This window comes from Rhinoraja longicauda, chromosome 14 (genome assembly GCF_053455715.1).
Source record: "Rhinoraja longicauda isolate Sanriku21f chromosome 14, sRhiLon1.1, whole genome shotgun sequence".
Taxonomy (NCBI): Eukaryota; Metazoa; Chordata; class Chondrichthyes; order Rajiformes; family Arhynchobatidae; genus Rhinoraja; species Rhinoraja longicauda.
The window spans coordinates 30,804,547-30,820,710 of record NC_135966.1 but is presented as its reverse complement, the minus strand read 5'-3'; the positions used below and the strand labels follow the sequence as shown (position 1 = coordinate 30,820,710).

The following is a 16,164-nucleotide window of genomic DNA, read 5'->3' as shown; positions in this document are numbered from 1 at the left end:
TCCTTGGTAATAGAACCCCTCCTCCACCCTTCCATGATGGGCAGGAAAAGAAAGTAGAGGGACAAATTGCCACTTTGGCTGTGGCACGGACTGTTTCCAGAGCTCTGACAGACGGTCTTCAACCTGAAGTGTTATGTCTTTTCTCACTTTCTAAGGATGCTGCCTAACCTGCATATATCCAGCATTCTCCATTTGTTTCAGCAATAACCTCTTACTTACCTCACTGTTGCCTCGAAAGCAATACTTTTATGACAGAAAGCAGTTTTGATCTGATATTTTGAGGTTGGTAGCTGTGAGAAATAAATGTCACCATGGTGCACATGCCCCATTCTCTGAGAATCAGTGAAGAGAAGAACCTTATGTAAAATTACTTACGAGAACTGCATGAATTGCAATTGGTGCCTAATTGGATTTCACCCACACAGAAAAAAACATGTAGATTAGTTTAGAGATGCAGTGTGCAGTCAGCCCACCAAGTCCGCGCCAACCATTGATCACCCACACACTTGTTACCCTTGTTATCCCACTTTCGCATCTGACCCACCAGGGACGGATTGCAGAAGTCAATTAATCTACAAACCTGCACGTCTTTGGAGTATGAGGGGACAACTGGAGCACCCGGAGAAAATCCATGCAGTCACAGGGAGAACATACAAACTCCACACAGATAGCTTCTGTAGTCACGATTGAACTCTATGGCATTGTGAAGCAACATCTCTACTATTGCTCCTTAAGATGTATATCTTAAATATGACGATTGAGGCCAGTCAATATTTAGTCTTTGTTCTGCCTGATTTTATGTGAGCATTTACCTCCACATATAATATTCATTTTCGATTATTATTCTTTGGGAACTTTAAAAAAAATGTTTCATCAAGTGAATGATTGCACTGTCAAAAGCAACTGTACTACGGTGAAGCATGTACGCAAATTGTTTTAAGCCTAGTCCAAACACCAGTGCTTGGGGTCTTTAGATGTAAGAATCCTAAATTAATTAGCTTAATATATAAACTTGGTATCCTCTCTGGCTTAGTCATGGAGTCAAACAGATGGAAATAGGCCTTTCAGGACAACAACTTGTCCATGCCAATCAAGATGCTCCAACCAAGCTAGTCCCATTTACCCATGCCCTTTAATCATTCCTATCCAAGTAATTTCCAAATGTCTTAAGTGTGATTGCACCTGCCTCAAATACTTCAGTTAGCAGATTGTTCCATATGCCCACACCATCCGTGTGAAAATGTTGCACCTCAGATTTCTATTAAATTTTGTCTCTTCTCACAAACTTATATCCTCTAATTCTATTACCCTCTAATCTACCCTGGTGAAAATGAGTCCTCTATAAGATTACCCTCAGCCTCCTGGGCATAGCCTTTCTCTATAACTCACACCCTCATGTGCTGGCAACATCTTCATAAATCTTCTCTCAACTCTTTTTTTTGTTGCTGAATTGCATTTTTTCCTATACCAGGGTAACCATAGCATAGAACATGACGTTCCAAATGCAGCCTCACCAACGTCTTGTACAACTGTAACATACCATCCCAAATCAATTCCATGACTGATGAATGCCAGTGCATCTCATGCTATCTTCATCACCCTGTTTACCTGTGACACTACTTTCAGGGACATTTGTACTTCTATACCGAGATCCATCTATTTTAGAATACTGTCCCGGGCCCTATCGTTCATTGTGAAGATCCTGCCATGGTTTAGCTTCCCAAAATGCAACACCTCTCATTTATCTGAAGTAAATTCCATTACCCATTCTATAAGCCCATTGCCCTACTTATCAAGATCCTGTTGCATTACTTGATAACCATCTTCACTGTCATCCTCCTAAATTAGATCTGCCAGAGCAATCTCATGCCCACTTTCGGCCCTCCTGATTTCCTCCTTAACTATGCACATCTGTTCCCAATACTCCAGGTGTACACTTGATCCAAGCTGCCTCTACCTGAATCCATGCCTCTTAACATCTCCAAGTTTACGGATGACACAAAGCTGGGTGGCAGTGTGAGCTGCGGGGAGGATGCTTTGAGGCTGCAGGGTGCCTTGGATAGGTTAGGTGCGTGGGCAGATGCCTGGCACATGCAGTATAATGTGGATAAATTTGTGGTTAACCACTTTGGTGGTAAGAACAAGAAGGCAGATTATTATCTGAGTGGTGTCAGATTAGGAAAAGGGGAGATGCAACGAGACTTGGGTGTCCTTGTAAATCAATCACTGAAAGTAAGCATGCAGGTATAGCAGGCAGCGAAGAAAGCAAATGACATGTTGGCCTTCATTGCAAAAGGATTTGAGTATAGGAGCAAAGTCCTACTGCAGTTGTACAGGGCTCTGGTGAGACCACACCTGGAGTGTTGAGTGCAGTTTTGGTCTAGTTTGAGGAAGGACATTCTTGCTATTGAGGGAATGCAGTGTAGGTTCACCAGGTTAATTCCCGGGATGGCGGGATTGACATATGATAAAAGAATGGATTTACTGGGCTTATTTTCACTGGATTTTAGAAGGATGAGAGAGGATCTTATAGAAGCATATAAACTTCTTAAGGGATTGGCCAGGCTAGATGCAGGAAAAATGTTTTCCATGTTGGGGGAAGTCCAGAACCAGGGGTCACAGTTAAAGAATAAGAGGCAGGCCATTTAGGACTGAAATGAGGAAAAACGTTTTCACCCAGAGAGTTCTGAATCTGTGGAATTCTCTGCCACAGAAGGCATTGGAGGCCAATTCACTGGATGTATTCAAGAGAGAGTTGGATATAGCTCTTAGGGCTAACGGAATCAAGGGATATGGAGAGAAAGCAGGAACGGGGTACTGATTCTGGATGATCAGTCATGATCATATTGAATGGCGATGCTGGCTCGAAGGGCCAAATGGCCTACTCCTGCACCTATTTTCTATGTTTTCCTGATCGGAGTCTCAATTTTTCTCATCATCCAGTATTCTTTACTCTAACCTGCCTTGCCCTTCACTTTTAAAGAAACATGCCCATCTTGAAATCTCACTATCACCCTTTGAAACTCATACCACTTTCTGGATATCCCTTTGCCTACAACCTACTCTGATCAACTTTTACAAGTTCTTGTCTATTACCATTAAAGTTGGCCTTTCTCTAATTTAAAACTTTAACTTGGCGACCAGCCCTATCCATATCCATAAATATTTAAAAAGTAAAAGAACTGTGGTTGTTGGTCCCAAAGTGCTCAGCCACTGACACTTTAGTCACTTGTCCTGCCCAATTCCTTAACAGTAGGTCAAGCTTTGCCCTGTCCCTTGTAGGGCCCTCTACATTTTGCCTGAGGAACTTTCCTGAATACACTTGGCAGATTCCATCCCATCCAAACCATAAGCACTATGGCAGTCCCAGTTAATGTATTGGAAAAGTCAAAAATCTTTACTATGACAGCCCAAATGAGTTTTGCATCTGGCTGAAGTCTCCCATCATACTTGTTCCTCTAATTCCTATTGACTATTTGTTGTCCCATGGCCCATAATAGTACAATCCCAACAAGATGACTGCCACCTTTTTATTTCTCAGCTCCACCGATATAGCCTCACTGGACAATCTCGCTTGGACTACTCGCATGATGTTGTGTTTAATCAATAATGCAACTAATTTTTTACTCCTACCTCTTCTTGACCTCTCAGGCCTGTGCAATGTACTGTGTATTCAAAGAAAGGAAGAAATAAAAGGCTGGAACTAATATTTGCCTTTCACTTGATAAAGGCACTGTAAAAGCTTTTCAGAAAATACAAATTCTTATGGCTAATGGGTATATGAACATAGTCCATTTTACAGCAAATAATTGCAAACTATTTATAATCTACATTAATTAATCATAAATTTTACATCCTTCCATCTTCTCCCCCTCCCCAAACCCTTCCCACTCCACAGTCACGATTCCGACCCTCTGCATTTAAACCAGTGGTGCCAAAGAATTTCTGTTCAATGCAGAATCTGTATCCACAACAGTCGAAGGAGATGAGTGACAGCACAGCCAGCCTCAATGACTTCAGCAAGACGGACCATTCACCACTGAGGAATGGTGCTGAAAAGCAGGATTATTTCAGGACAGCCAGTCAAGAGGAAGGTCTGTCTGACTCTGGGCGGAACTCCATGACCAGCCTCCCTCCCTGTGGAACAGGAATAAAGCACCACATAGGGCAAATAAGCTCCTCCATGGGCCAAATCAACCACATTGGCTCAAATTGCATTGATGGGGGATCCAAGGAAATTTCAAACTCTGACGGTGGCCGTTTCTCCTACAAGAGTATGGCGGTCCTGAGAGGGCTGAACCCCCAGGGCAACATGTCCCCCTCCTGCGAGCTTTCGCGATCGATGGAAGACGTCGTCAGAGGACTGGAAGACCGACTTCACGAGAGGGAAGTGGAGCTGAAGCATGTGAGAAGGAATCTGGATGAGAGCGAGGACGCCATTGCTCAGGTGTTTGAGGATAAACAAAGGCTGTGGGAGAAGGAGATGGAAGAGCTCAAGCGGATCTATGCCAGCAAGCTGCGCCAGGTGACCCAGCAAGCCCAGCACACCCAGCGCACTCTACAGCTGCAGGTCTTCAAGATCCAGCAGGAGAAGAGGAAGCTGCAGGAGGATTTTGACAAGATGTTGCTGGAATGTGAGCAGCTCAAAAGCTGTTGTACATCTTATCGACAGGAGCAAGACGACTTAACCCCAAGGCTAGAGGAAACCAAATGGGAGGTATGATTATTTATGTTTGATATTATCTTGCCATTTGCTTGTTAGCATTTTTCAAGTAAAACAACACGGAGCTACAAATCATCGAACAATATCTTCCTTGTTATTGATGTTGGTTTCTCTATAAAGTGAGAAACCTGCTGCATTTTCCAGTTTTGTTTTTCACTCGTGAATTGAGGAAGTTATACTGTATCTATTGCAAGAGTTATTCACAAAATGCTGGAGTAACTCAGCAGATCAGGCAGCATCTCAGGAGAGAAGGAATGGGTGACGTTTCGGGTCGAGACCCTTCTTCAGACTTCAGACTGAAGAAGGGTCTCGACCTGAAATGTCACCCATTCCTTCTCTCCTGAGATGCTGCCTGACCTGCTGAGTTACTCCAGCATTTTGTGAATAAATACCTTCGATTTGTACCAGCATCTGCAGTTATTTTCCTACACTACCTATTGCAAGAGTTAGCTTTAATTGTTCAGCACCACATTGTATTCAGCACAACAGTGTTATACATCCATTGCATAACCTAATCCTTGGATGCTACACAAAGTAACTTTTATCAAAAGCCTGTTGCTAAATGTGATCGGGTTTCTGGTGCATCACCTGCATACCTCCAGATTTTTGTTTGTGGGTTCTCTGTTCTGCTTTGGTGCAGACAGAGGTTCCCAGGCAAGCACGCATAACAGCCTCAAATGAGGTGCCGCATGTGTTTCGCTCACACCTATGCAGAATTATGCGTATAATGGCTGACATGAGAAACCAGGCTTTAACAGTGCGGTTAAGGCTTTCTTAAAGGGGTCTGGACTTCTCTGGGCTGCTGTCAGAAAGTCTGAACAGTGATGACCTTCCAAGTAGGCTTCCCTTAAGATTTCTCCTCTACCGTGTTGTCCATGCATGGTTGGTTGCTCACACCCTCTGTCCACACCCTAACTTTCAGACTAAGGCTGCTGACATCATTGCTGCTGCTCCTACGATTAAATCTGTGTAAACCTCAGCAATATCTCGGTGTGGTAGACGTTTGCTCTAATAATCTCACTTTATTTAATGTAACTCTCTGGCTGCTGAATTTTACATCGGAAAGGAGATGAATTAGTTGCTCTAAATTTGCATGCAGATTCAATGTCGATTTTATAACATTATCTACCTCTTTCCAACCCCATTCCTCTCTGCAACAGCCCCCTCCCCTCCAACCCATCATCCACTATTGGCCAGGCTGGATTATTTTCCTCTATATTTAACTGCTAGAACTTTTTTGGATAAAGGATTCTGCTTGACCAAGAATAAAGCCAGCATGCTTTGCACACAGGCAGACAATTTCTGCTTGGTTTAAGGTAGAAGTGTTGTAAGAAAGATAAATCATATATATTAGAGTCATACAATACAGAAACAGCCTCCATAGCCCACCATTTTCAAGACAACCATTGTACTTATTGATACTAATTCAATTCACCAACACTTAATCTGGAGACTTTGATGCCTTGTTCAGAATGCTTATTAAATATTGTCTCAGCTGGTGTATTGCAGATTCCTATCACTCTTTTGGTGAATGAATTCTTCCTTGGGTCCCCTCTAAACTTTCTACACATTACTTTAAACGTACAATCTGGTGGGATCCCTAGCTTGGCAAGAAACCATTTCAGATTGATTCGTATTGTTTGCCACTAATTTGAAGTGAATTCCAGATTTCTTTCTCTGAAAACTTGAAGGGCATTGTGCATTTTAGATAAACATTCCTTTTAGTAAAAACTGAAATTTTGGTTTTGACTCTTGCAGAGCAGTTTTCTGTTCTGGGTAGCCAAAATGATTTGCTTGCTATTTGTCTTGCTGCAGGTCTGTCAGAAGGCCGGTGAGATTGCTCTGCTAAAGCAGCAGCTACGAGACTCTCAGGCAGAGGTGGCAGAGAAACTCAGTGAGCTGTTCAACCTCAAAGCTCTGCTCCAAGAGGTCCAAGTGGAGCTCTATACCAAAGATGAACAAATTTTGCTGTTGAAGAACTCTGTGCAGGAGCGATCAAAGCAATTAGCTAAGAATACAGATGCCCTGCTGCAGCAGGATCCCACCTTGTTCCAAGAAGCCTCCCAGAGGAGAGTTGATGCCCCTGAAGAAATGATGGGCTTGTTGAGTAGGGAGACTGATGATCTGAAGTCCAGAGGCTTTCACGAAGACATCACCCAAGGTCTAGTCCTCCAGGTTGAAAGGCTGAAAGCTGAACTGCTATTGGAACAGAGGCAGAGTGAAGCCCAAGCTGCCAATTTTGAAATTGAGAGGAATATCTGGCAAGATGAAAAGGAAAAAGTCATCCAGTATCAGAAACAACTGCAGTCTAACTACCTAGAGATGTACCAAAGAAACCAGGCCCTTGAACAAGAAGTCGAAGAGATTGCAGCCAAATCAGAATTAACAGAAACTGATGCTAAACAGAACCTACCGTGGATTGAGAGAATTGAATCCTCTGAAATATGACAGGGAATGAAAATATATTTCTAGATCCAGGACACTAACTCGTTGAAAAAAACCCTATATTGTGTGAATTCCTGAAGATGAGCAGATATATTTTACAAAGCACGATGCCAGACTATTACATCGGGAGGATGTTACTGACTGACTTCCATCTACAAATGGAAATGATGTAACACAAGGAAACTTCAAAAAATGTCAAGAGTGGAAGGTGGTAGCAGGTGTGCAAAGAGAACCAAGAACACTTGGTTCTATATGATTAAAATCTGGGAGATGATTGACTTTTTCTCATGTTTGAAAAATGGTGCAAATAATTTCTGTACACTTGCAAATCTGACCTTAACGATCCACAATTATTTCTAAACAAGGCTTCAAAATGTGAAATAATCCAAGGATGTTATATATATATATATATATATACATATATATATATATAGTATACACATATATAAAAATATATATATGTTAGAATTGCTGCGCAGAATGGCACAGTGCCATTCTTCAAATACCTCTCTGAGTTAGTTTACTTTAAATTTCACATTCCATAGATTAATCCCTGCAGAGTTGATAGAACAGCAACAGGCCCCTTGGCCGATAATGTTCAAGCCAAACATGATGCCAGGGTAAACCTATTACATCTACCTGCGGTTGTTCTATATCCCTCTATATCCATTTTTTCTGATCCAAAAAACATTTCAATGCTGCTATCGTATCTGCCTCCATCACCACGCCTGGTTGTACGTTCTAGGCACCCACTGCTCTCTGTAAAAAAAAAGGACCCGACTCGCACGTTTTAAATGTTGCCCCTCCCATCTTAAAGCAAGCACTCTAGACTTTGACATTTCCACCGAGGGAAAAAGCTTCTGACTCTCAATCCCTTCTATGCCTTTCATAAATATACGTACATCTATCATGTCTCCCCTTAGCCTCTGACGTTCCAGCGAACACAAACCAAATTTTTCCAACCTTAAAGCCTTTACCCTTTAATCTAGGCAGCATTCTGGTAAACCTGCACCTTCTCCAAAGCCTCCACACCTTTCTTGTAACAGGGCCTCCAAATTGTATACAAAACTCCAAATGTGGCTAAGTCAAAGTCCCATGAAGGTGCAACGTAACTTCCTGACATTTCCACTGATGAAGGCAAGCATACCATTTGCCTTCGTTACCACTCCTACTTGTGTTGCCATTTTAAAAGGACCCATTGCATTGGACCCAAAGATCACTCTATACATCATTGCTGTCAAGTGTCCTGCCATTAACTGTATACTTTCTCTTTAGACTTTAGATATACAGCGCGGAAATAGGCCGTTCAGCCCACTGAGTCCACGCTGACCAGCAATCACCCAATACACTACCACGATCCTACACACCAGGGACAATTTACTATTTTTACCAAAGACAATTAACCAACAAACCTGTACGCCTTTGGTGTGTGGGAGGAAACTGAAGCACCCGGGAAAACCCATGTGGTCACAGGGAGAACATACAAACTCCATACAGACAGCACCTGTAGTCAGGATTGAACCCTGGTCTCTGGTGCTGTAAGGCAACAACCATGCCCCCCTGCTAATACACCCCTGTTAATAGCTCAATATTCAAAGAACATTGTTGACTTCAGCATCTGATATATTTGTGCTTTCACGCAAGACACTGAGTCCATCTGGTGACAAATATCTGCACTGCATCCACATTCTAAGCTGCTCTTTCCTCCACTGTCACCTCCATCGCCTACTTCTCTCACTATAGATGACTGCACCAGTTATATTGTTGCACCAACAGCAATCGGCAGCATCAGCGGCAATCTTGGTTCACTTTTAAAAGCGGTTTTTCTCAGTGTCTGTGGTAACGAATTAAATATCTGTAAAATAATGTTTAGTTTATTAGTTTAGTTTATTATTGTCATGTGTACCAAGGTACCGTGAAAAGCTTTTTTTGTTGCGTGCTATCCAATCAACAAATAGACTATACATAAATACAATGAAGCCATCCAAGTGTATAGATACAGGATAAAGTGTATATTATTCAGTGCAAGACAAAGTCTGATAAGTCTGATTAAAGATAGTTCACAGGACCCCATTCTAGTTGGTGAGTGGATGGTTCCATTGCCCGATAACAGCTGGGAAGAAATTGTCCCTGAATCTGCACTTAAGCATTTTCAAACTTCTGTACCTCTTGCCTGATGTGACAGGGCAGAAGAGGGAGTGACCAGGGTGAGACTGGTCCTTGATTATGCTGGCGGCCTTGCCAAGGCAGCGTGAAATATAGATGGAGTCCATGGAAGGGAGGTTGGTTTGACCCAGCATCTTAACATTCTATAGTTAACTGATCCAGATTAGTAAGCTTGCTATTAACCAATCATTTATGGCTTGACCTTTTTTGACTTAAACATTTAAATAAAACTTGATAACTTACATTGAGATATCACACGGACTCTTCTTTTACCATAGTGTGTGTTAATGATGTATGTTTATGCTCTTCGGTGTGCATCATGTTCTGTAGTAAAAGCAATCAAGTTATATTTGGAAGGCATTTCAAATGATTAGAACCAAACCAAATCATTCCCATTATTTCAGTACCTGCACAATTACTTCGCTGATGAAATTATGATTTCTGAAGAATCTTTCATTGGGCGGCGCAGTGGCCCAGCGGTAGAGTTGCTGCCTTCTAGTGCCAGAGACCCGAGTTCGATCCTGACTATGGGTGCCGTTTGTACAGAGTTTGTACATTCTCCCCGTGACCTGCATGGGTTTTCTCCGGGATTTCCGGTTTCCTCCCAGACTCCATAGATGTATAGGTTTGTAGGTTAATTAGCTTGATACAATTATAAAGTGTCCCCAGTGTGTGTAGGATAGTGTTAGTGCACGGGGACCACTGGTTGGCATAGACTTGTTTCTTGTTTAAAACAAGTCATGTTTAAGAGGCCTGTTTCTGCGCTGTATCTCTAAACTAAACTAAAAGCATTTCCTAAAAGGTTCAAGCTGACGATAGGTAAAATTTAAAAATAATTAACTTTATTTTTTCCTGAAGACTATAAATGACAATCCTTCTCTTATGCTTATTACATTCAGAAAGCTAGACCTTGACTGCTTTCAATGGTGAAAAACAAAAATTGCACCAGCTATATACAGCTTTAGGTTCTTATACTTCAGTGCTCCCAGTACCCACTTATCTGCCACTTTAATTTATCCAAAATAAAAACACAGAAAATAAGTGCAGGAGTAGGCCTTTCGAGCCAGCGCCGCCATTCAATATGATTGTGGCTGATCATCCAAAATCAGTAACCCGTTCCTGCTTTTTCCCCATATCCCTTGATTCCATTAGCCCTAAGAGCTATATCTAACTCTCTCTTGAAAACATCCAGTGTATTGGCCTCCACTGCTTTCTGTGGCAGAGAATTCCACAGACTCACAACTCTGGGTGAAAAAGTTTTTCCTCATCTCAGTCCTAAATGGCCTACCCCTTATTCTTAAACTGCGATCCCTGGTTCTGAACTCCCCCAACGTTGGGAACATTCTTCCTGCATCTAGCCAGTCCAATCTCTTAAGAATTTTATATGTTTCTATAAGATCCCCTCTCATCCTTCTATATTCCAGTGAATATAAGCACAGTCTTTCATCATATCCTTCCTGCCATCCCGGGAATTAACTTGGTGAACCTACGCTGCACTCCCTTAATAGCATGAATGTCCTTCCTCAAATTAGGAGACCGAAACTACACACAACACTCCAGGTCTGGTCTCACCAACTGCAGTAACCACCAGAAAAGCTTCACAGAAGCCTCACATACAAAAAGAAAACTGATTTATTTAGTCGTCGTTAACTTGTAACATGCCTCGTTTGATTGAAATCCTAGAATAGTTTTCCATCTGCAATTTTTGCTTTTCAAAAATCATATCCTCAAGGAATCTCATTCTGCTTCTACAACTTTCAATTATTGTTTTGCACTTTCCTGAAACAGTTCAGTTTGAATACACAATGTACTAATTACAACTTCACACACAGAACGGCATACCAGGGGTTTGTTCAATGAAACTAAAACTCACTTAATTAAACAATGCAACTCAAATCATGTCTATCAATGTGCAGGGGGCTTTGTCGGGCTGAATGAAGATATCAATCGTGTGCTTTTCCCATCCAACACAATTCTGGGTACTTCCAATTCCTATGGAGAAAATGGTTTTAAATGTATTTCCTTTCTTGTCCTCCATATTAAAACACGACCAATTCAGGGAAATCATTTGTGAGCAATTGTACTTTCAGATTTTGTTGATGTTCTTTGTAATTTTCAATTAAATATTTCAGTTTTGAACCTAATTTCACACTTGTTTAATCAAGTTCACACTTAACGGTAAACTAGAATTAATAGCTCTCTGAAAGATTAATGATCCTGATCAAAGGCCGCTCCCTTTCGTGGTCTCCTGGTGCATTCTTAGGAATTGAGTAAATAATGGAATATAAATAATGGTGGGAAGGAAAAGAAGGCATCTGATAGAAAGCAGAACTTGTTAAAACTGAACCTTTGAGGTACCTGGAATTGGTGCCCTTATAACGTCATTGTGTGTTTGAACATGAGATGGCAGGAGTTTAAAGAAAGATATGAATCAAACATCCTAATAACAGACCTAAACCTGAGTTATAATACTACAGTAAACTAGATTTTCCAAAGGCTCTGGAAAACGATAATGCAAAGGATTAAACTAAATGCATGGAGAAACGTGGAAGTTCTGAACTTACTGTGTCTTTCCACCACCAAACTCCCCATCGTGACCTCTGCCAGGACAAGATTTTGCCAAGATTTTCCTTGGCTCCCAAATGCATATCAGGTATAACCTGACACAGGTTTGTTGAGAAGAAAGGTAAGATATTAAATTATTATTTTCAGCTAATTATGGTTGAATAATTTTAATTATAACAGTTTTAAATGTTATCAATTAATATTAGTTGTAAAAAATATAAAATGAAAATAATTTTAGAATTTTTATTTTAGTTGCTTTAAAAAATGTCTCTGATATTCATGAGTTCAATAGACAAGTTGAAGCAACTACAAGCATCTTCAGCAAAGATTGCAGCACAATTTTGGCTTTGGTAACAAATAAGTGTTTTAGAACCAACTGACATGTTCCAGTTAGGTGACAGCCCTGGAATATGCCCAACAATACAAAGGATTTTAGCATTTTACTGCTCCATTGTCTAATCAACAGCAAAATCAGGGAAGGTATTGCTGGCTGAGTTATCAAAAAGCATTTGCCAACAACTGGGGTACTGATGCTTGGTACCACTCTGCTGCATGCCGTATCACAGTATTGGTTCAAGTACGGACAAAAAAAACATCTTCAAAAACAAAAAAAATCAATATTAACCAGAAACGTAACTGATTTTTTACTAATCAAGGCAAAGTCAAGAATATGATGGAACCTCCAACAATGTTGAAGAAGTTCAATGCCATATAGCAGCACACGATTACTCTAAACATTTGTCCACACCATCATTCATGGACCATAACTGTGGTGAGTAGCATCTATTAAATGCATGCAAGTTACTTACCAAGGTTTGTTTAACAGAAACCCCCTAAATTTCAATCTTTCCCACTAAGGAAGGCTTGTAATAGTTTAGTTTTGCTTAGAGATACAGCACGGAAACTGGCCCTTCAGCCTATCCAGTCCGGACTGACCAGTGATCCCTGCACATTAATGCTATGGACAGACACAAGGGGCAATTCACATTTATACACAAGCCAATTAACCTACAAACCTGTACGTCTTTGGAGTGTAGGAGGAAACCGAAGAAAACCCATGCAGGTCACGGGGAGAATGTACAAACTCTGTACAGACAATAATTGTCTAAATTGTAACAGTCTAAGGAAATATCTGCTGGTTCGCTTCCAAATTATACACTATCCTGTGGTGGAAATATATCACTTGTTCTTCAAAATTGCAAAATCCTGGAGCTTCATACCTGGCAGCATTGAAATATTTTGCCAAAAGAACTCCAATGTTCTAAGAGGGATGTTCACCAACAGTTTCTCAATGACTTCCTTATCTTATAAATCATTAACAAACATTAATGTTTTAATGAACGTTAAAGAATATATCTTGTTCAGGACTCTGGGTTAAACATGCTGCTCTATTGAGATTTATTTTTTAATGGAATCTTATTAGGTGGAAGGGGAAGGAAGATAGGATAGAGGGAAAGATGGGTACACATCCAGGTGGAGCACAGGAAAAAGAGAGGGGAAAAACGGTTGGATGTTTGTTGTTAGTTACCTAAAAATGGAGAGATCAATGTTCATACCATTGGGTTGTAAGCTACTCAAGAGGAATAAGAGGTGCTGTTCTTCCAGTTTGCATGTTGCCTCACTCTGGCAATGGAGGAAGGTCAGCATGGGAATGGGAAGGGGAGTTAAAATAGTTATCAATCGGGAGATCCAGCAGACCTTGGCAGACCGAGTGCATGTTCGACAGAATGGTCACCTAGTCTCTGCTTGTTCTCACCGATGTAAAGGAGGCCACATTGGGTAGCACCGAATGTGGTAGATGAGTTTGAAGGATGTGCATGATGAACCTCTGTCTCACCCGGAAGGGCTGCTGGGGTCCTGAGATGTATGTGAGGTTGGAGTTATCGGGACAGGTGTTTACATCTCCATTGCAGGGGAAAGTACCTGCGTACATGGTGGTTTGGGTGGGAAAGGAAGAGTGAACTAAGGAGTTGCAGAGGAAACGATCTCTGCAGAATGTGGAAAGGGCCGGGGAAATGTCAAAGACTAGGTGGAAGCTGTGACAGTTGGTGGGATCACAATGGAAGTGGTAAACCTGCATCTGCAGTCCATCGTGTTAATTCCTTATGAGGAAGACTATTCCTTACAAGGAAGACCATCTATCCCTCAAGACGATCCCAGCTTATTCTGGTGTTGGAACAGTTAGTCAATCTACAAGGTTGATGCAATCATGACCAAACCACACAGCTTAGATATTATGTACAGATCTGTATAGCCATCTGGTTCCATCTTGCTGCTGTATACCTACTTTAAAGCGATTCCTTAACTATGCATGCAGCATTACAACCAGATCTCCATTGCTTTTATGCTTATCTGGAGTTGAAAGGCATGGGTTTTTAAGGGAAATTGGTTAGTGGCCATTGACATACTGCAACTGGGTGAGAGCGACTTCCTCTTTTCAGTATGTGCACTTGGACACATAGAAACCACGACATTTTAATCAGTTTATATTTGTTTACCACAAAATGCACCAAGGAATTCAGAAGAAATTTCCTCATCCAAGAGGTGCTGATAATGTGGAACTCACAACTGAGATGAAATAGCTGCAAGATATTTTGAAGAGAACATGAACAGGCCTTTCAGCCCATAAAGTCTGAGCTGAACATGATGATAAATTAAACTGTCTTACTAACTGATCAAGTTTTTTGAGGAGGTTGATGTTGCCTACCTGGATTCTAGTACATCATCTGATAAAGTCCCCATTGTGCCAGCTAGGCAGATGCAGAGGGGGGTGGTTCTGGGACGCCAGAACGTGCCGCTGAGCTTACTGGAGACGCCGTGGGCCCAGTCAGCGAAATGTTGATGAAAGTAGGAGCCCACTTGATAACCCCAATGACGTGTCTGCCCAGCCTTTCTCAACATCGGAGGAGCGTAGGTGAGTGCTTAACCCTTCCATCACCACCGGGAGCAAGTTAAGAGGTAGCAATTTGGATTTTAACATCACATCCTGTGTATTTGAAAACATTGCAGAGTGATCCAGAGGATTACGTTGCACAGGATTAATAGTGACTTGGTCGTATGGATTTGCAACTGGCATACTGATAGAACACAGAGGGTTGTGGTGGAAGGATAATATTCAGACTGAAGGTGACCAATGGAGTTCCACAGGGAGCTGTGCTGGGGCTGCTGGTGTTTGTTCTATATATGTAAAAATGACTTAGACATAAACATAGGTGAATTAGTAAGTTTGTAGATGATTGCTAGGGTTGGGGACTGAGGAAGTCTGTTAAAGTATACAGCGGCATGTAGATCAGCTACAGAAATGGATGGAGAAATGGCAGATGTTTTATAGTCAGGGCGTTGAGTATAAGAGACAAGAAGTCATGTTGCGGTATTATACAGTATGACTCTGGTTAGGCTGCATTTGGACTATTCTGTGCAGTTCTGGTTGCCCCACTACAGGAAGGCTTTGGAAAGGGTGTGGAGGAGATTTACCAGAATGCTGCCTGGATTAGAGGGTTTCAGTCTACAGGGAGAGGTTGGATAGACTTGGATTGTTTTCTCAGGAACATTGGAGTTTAACGGGTGACTTGATAGAAGAACATAGAAACCAGAGATGCTGCCTGCCCCGCTGAATTACTCCAGCATTTTGTGTCTACCTTCGATTTAAACCAGCATCTGCAGTTCTTTCCGAAACATAGAAAAAATAGGTGCAGGAGTAGGCCATTCGGCCCTTCGAACCAGCATCGCTATTCAATATGATCATGGCTGATCATCTAAAATCAGTACCCCGTTCCAGCTTTTCCCCCATATCCTTTGATTCCTTTAGCCCCAAGAGCTAAATCTAACTCTCTCTTGAAAACATCCGGTGAATTGTCCTCCACTGCCTTCTGTGGCAGAGAATTCCACAGATTCAGAACTCTGTAGGTGAAAAAGTTTTTCCTCATCTCAGTCTTATTTTTAAACTGTGACCCCTGGTTCTGGACTCCCCCAACATCGAGAACATTTTTCCTGCATAAAATTATAAAATTATGAGAGGCATAGATGGGGTAGAGAGTCAGAACCAATGTCCAACACTAGAGGGCAGAGCTATGAGAGGCATAGATGGGGTAGAGAGTCAGAACCAATGTCCAACACTAGAGGGCAGAGCTATGAGAGGCATAGATGGGGTAGAGAGTCAGAACCAATGTCCAACACTAGAGGGCAGAGCTATAAACTGCGAGGGGGAAAGTTTAAATGTAGATATGCGGAGCACTCTAGAGGCAGGAAACATGTTCCCGATGTTG

At 41.7% G+C, this 16,164-nt stretch overlaps 1 protein-coding gene across 1 annotated transcript in view; it reads left to right on the top strand.

Annotated features, from left to right (window-relative positions):
* The window catches only part of n4bp3 (NEDD4 binding protein 3), a 53,111-nt gene extending 43,582 nt beyond the window's left edge, over positions 1 to 9,529 (top strand). The window contains exons 3-4 of the mRNA XM_078411645.1: positions 3,899 to 4,717; positions 6,539 to 9,529. Coding sequence (XP_078267771.1) covers positions 3,899 to 4,717; positions 6,539 to 7,171 — 1,452 coding nt within the window. The 3' untranslated portion in view covers positions 7,172 to 9,529. The remainder of the gene's footprint in view (positions 1 to 3,898; positions 4,718 to 6,538) is intronic.
* The last annotated feature ends 6,635 nt before the right edge of the window (positions 9,530 to 16,164 follow it).